General features: G+C 66.9%; 1 protein-coding gene across 2 annotated transcripts in view; it reads left to right on the top strand.

The window, feature by feature from the left end:
- The window catches only part of ABCA2 (ATP binding cassette subfamily A member 2), a 22,170-nt gene that overhangs the window by 11,232 nt on the left and 7,049 nt on the right, over window positions 1-3,889 (top strand). For both annotated transcript variants that reach the window (XM_040632239.1, XM_040632240.1), the window contains 13 exons: window positions 48-221; window positions 296-398; window positions 470-584; window positions 769-959; window positions 1,153-1,303; window positions 1,377-1,581; window positions 1,693-1,857; window positions 1,946-2,126; window positions 2,216-2,428; window positions 2,549-2,745; window positions 2,830-3,012; window positions 3,247-3,431; window positions 3,688-3,808. In XM_040632239.1, coding sequence (XP_040488173.1) covers window positions 48-221; window positions 296-398; window positions 470-584; window positions 769-959; window positions 1,153-1,303; window positions 1,377-1,581; window positions 1,693-1,857; window positions 1,946-2,126; window positions 2,216-2,428; window positions 2,549-2,745; window positions 2,830-3,012; window positions 3,247-3,431; window positions 3,688-3,808 — 2,184 coding nt within the window. The remainder of the gene's footprint in view (window positions 1-47; window positions 222-295; window positions 399-469; window positions 585-768; window positions 960-1,152; window positions 1,304-1,376; window positions 1,582-1,692; window positions 1,858-1,945; window positions 2,127-2,215; window positions 2,429-2,548; window positions 2,746-2,829; window positions 3,013-3,246; window positions 3,432-3,687; window positions 3,809-3,889) is intronic.

Below are 3,889 nucleotides of genomic sequence, written 5' to 3'. Positions count from 1 at the left end.
CCCCCCCCCCCCCGCTCTGGCCCTCCACCTGCCCCTCGTGTCCCCAGGCGTAATCTTCCAGACCCGCAAGGACGGCTCCCTGCCGCCCCACGTGCACTATAAGATCCGGCAAAACTCCAGCTTCACCGAGAAAACCAACGAGATCCGCCGGGCCTACTGGCGGCCGGGGCCCAACACGGGCGGCCGCTTCTACTTCCTGTACGGCTTCGTCTGGATCCAGGGTGAGGGCCGCTCCTGGGGCTGCGGGGGTAGGGCCCGGCCGCCCCTCCCCACGGCTGACCACTCCTGCCCGCAGACATGATGGAACGCGCCATCATCAACACCTTCGTGGGGCACGACGTGGTGGAGCCCGGCAACTACGTACAGATGTTCCCCTACCCCTGCTACACGCGAGACGAGTGAGTGTGGGGGGGACTGGGGGCTGGGCTCAGGCTGAGCCCCTCCCCTCACGCCGCTGCCCCGTCCCCAGCTTCCTGTTTGTCATCGAGCACATGATGCCACTCTGCATGGTGATTTCCTGGGTCTACTCGGTGGCCATGACCATCCAGCACATTGTAGCAGAGAAGGAGCACCGGCTGAAGGAGGTGGGGGTGCCGGGGTGGGGGGACTGAGGGGGGCAGAGGTGGGGGAGGAATGGGCAGAGGGGAGGCTGCGGGCACCTGTCCCTCCCCGGGGCCTGGCTGGCAGGGCGGAGGCCAGTCGCTCCTTCCTGGTGTCCCGTCCCAAGTGCTGAGGCCTCCTGCCCCAGCCCGCTGCCCATGCCCACAGGTGATGAAGACCATGGGCCTGAACAACGCGGTGCACTGGGTGGCCTGGTTCATCACCGGCTTCGTGCAGCTGTCCATCTCCGTGACGGCGCTCACGGCCATCCTCAAGTACGGCCAGGTCCTCATGCACAGCCACGTGCTCATCATCTGGCTCTTCCTGGCCGTCTACGCCGTGGCCACCATCATGTTTTGGTGAGCGCCGTGCGGCTGGCAGCAGGCTGGGAGGGAGCCTCGCTTGGGCCCTGGCAGAGTATCCCTTGGATTCACCCAGAAACACACACCCCGCTTGGAGCTGCTCTGTACCCCAGGAGGGACGTGCAGGGAGGGCTTCGGGCTCTGCGCCAAGGGTCCGGTGTGGCTGATGGCCCGTGACCCCCCGCCCCAGCTTCCTGGTGTCTGTGCTGTACTCCAAGGCCAAGCTGGCCTCGGCTTGCGGCGGCATCATCTACTTCCTGAGCTACGTGCCCTACATGTACGTGGCGATCCGCGAGGAGGTGGCCCACGACAAGATTACCGCCTTTGAGAAGTGCATTGCGGTGAGGGTCATGGGTGGTTGCGGTGGGAGTGGGGTCCAGCCTCCTTCCCCCGCTGACACCACTGTCCCCGCAGTCCCTGATGTCCACGACAGCCTTCGGCCTGGGCTCCAAGTACTTTGCCCTGTACGAGGTGGCCGGCGTGGGCATCCAGTGGCACACATTCAGCCAGTCACCTGTGGAAGGCGATGACTTCAACCTGCTCCTGGCGGTCACCATGCTGATCGTAGACGCGGCCGTCTATGGCGTGCTCACGTGGTACATTGAGGCCGTGCACCCAGGTACCAGCTGACTCTTTGGAGGGGGAAGGGAGAGGGTGTGTGGTTCCCTGAGTGGAGGGACAGCAACTCCAGGCCCTGGGTCAGCCTCCCTTCCGCTCCCCCCACCCCTAGGCATGTACGGGCTGCCCCGGCCCTGGTACTTCCCACTGCAGAAGTCCTACTGGCTGGGCAGTGGGCGCACAGAGACGTGGGAGTGGAGCTGGCCGTGGGCACGCGCCCCCCGGCTCAGCGTCATGGAGGAGGACCAGGCCTGTGCTATGGAGAGCCGGCGCTTGGGTGAGGCGGGTGCCGGGTGGTGGCTGGGGCAGTCACTGGGTTTTGGGGGGCCCAGGGCAGCCTTAGCTGACCCGCTGCCCTGGTGCAGAGGAGCTGCGGGGCATGGAGGAGGAGCCCACCCACCTGCCGCTCGTGGTCTGTGTGGACAAGCTCACCAAGGTCTACAAGAACGACAAGAAGTTGGCTCTGGACAGGCTGAGTCTGAACCTCTACGAGAACCAGGTGGTGTCCTTCCTGGGACACAACGGGGCCGGCAAGACAACGACCATGTGGGTGTCAGGGCACAGCCCTAGCCAGGTGGGCAGCGGGCTGGGCTCCCTGCAGGAGGTGGGGGTCGTGACCCTGCCCGCCCACCCAGGTCAATCCTCACCGGCTTGTTCCCGCCGACCTCGGGGTCGGCCACCATCTACGGGCACGACATCCGCACGGAGATGGACGAGATCCGCAAGAACCTGGGCATGTGTCCGCAGCACAACGTGCTCTTCGACCGGCTCACGGTGGAGGAGCACCTGTGGTTCTACTCGAGGCTCAAGAGCATGGCCCAGGAGGAGATCCGCAAGGAGATGGACAAGTGGGTGGGCTGGGGATGGGCCGAGGGGCCGGGGCCGGCCGGGGCCCGGAGGCCACCCGGAGTGGCTGGCTCCCGCGGTCCAGGCCCCACATGCCCGCTCCCACCCTGTCCCGCCCTCAGGATGATAGAGGACCTGGAGCTCTCCAATAAGCGGCACTCGCTGGTGCAGACGCTGTCGGGCGGCATGAAGCGCAAGCTCTCCGTGGCCATCGCCTTCGTGGGCGGCTCTCGCGCCATCATCCTGGACGAGCCCACCGCGGGCGTGGACCCGTATGCTCGCCGGGCCATCTGGGACCTCATCCTGAAGTACAAGCCGGGTGAGCAGGGCGTGGGGCGGGTGTGGGTGGCCCCACCTGGCCCCCCCAGCCCAGCGCCCTGACCGCGATCCTGGGCTCCCCCAGGCCGCACCATCCTGCTGTCCACCCACCACATGGACGAGGCCGACCTGCTCGGGGATCGCATCGCCATCATCTCCCACGGGAAGCTCAAGTGCTGTGGTTCCCCACTCTTCCTCAAGGGCGCCTATGGGGACGGCTACCGGCTCACTCTGGTCAAGCGGCCTGCTGAGCCTGGGGACCCCCAAGGTCTGTGCAGAGGCTGCCTGAGCCGGCCTGGGGCCCCCCTACCCCAGGACCCCTTCTCCAAGCCCAGTGAGCTTACGGGGTGGGCTCCCGCCGCTGCCTCAGTGAGCCTAGCGTGCCTGGTCGGGCCTGGGGCTCCCCCTTTTCATGCCTCCTCTTGACCTGGCTGGGCCTCGTGGAGGCTCCCCCTCCACCAGCCCCCGAGTACAGCTCCTCTGTGTTCTCCTACCTTCCTAGAGCCAGGGCTGCCAGCCAGCCCCCCAGGCCGCACCCAGCTGAGCAGCTGCTCAGAGCCCCAGGTCTCCCAGTTCATCCGCAAGCACGTGGCGTCCTGCCTGCTGGTCTCCGATACGAGCACAGAGCTCTCCTACGTCCTGCCCAGCGAGGCCGCCAAGAAGGGGGCCTTCGAGCGTCTCTTCCAGGTGTGGGCGGAGTGGGCTCAGAGGGGGTCCCTTCCCACTGTGGGGCGGAGCAGGCTCAGAACAGGGGGGACCCTTCCTGCTGTGGGGTGGAGCGGGCTCAGAGGGGGGTTCCCTTCCTGCTGTGGGGTGGAGCGGGCTCAGAGGGGGGTTCCCTTCCCGCTGTGGGGTGGAGCGGGCTCAGAACAGCGGCCGCCGGGGGCAGGCGGTGTCCCTGCGGGGCCCGAGCCGCAGCGGGTCACACACAGCCCTGTCGCAGCACCTGGAGCAGAGTCTGGGCACGCTGCACCTCAGCAGCTTTGGGCTGATGGACACCACGCTGGAGGAGGTGTTCCTTAAGGTGTCAGAGGAGGACCAGTCTCTGGAGAACAGCGAGGCAGGTGAGAGGTCCCAGAGCTGCTCATCAGTCCTGCCCCTCTCCACCCCCACCCCCTCCCCGGGGCCTCAACTTGGGCTGGGGC

Source organism: Ursus maritimus, unplaced genomic scaffold (assembly GCF_017311325.1).
Source record: "Ursus maritimus isolate PB19 unplaced genomic scaffold, ASM1731132v1 scaffold_17, whole genome shotgun sequence".
In the NCBI taxonomy this organism is placed as follows: Eukaryota; Metazoa; Chordata; class Mammalia; order Carnivora; family Ursidae; genus Ursus; species Ursus maritimus.
Note: the sequence above shows the minus strand (reverse complement) of the source record. Positions and strands in the feature narration are given on the sequence as shown.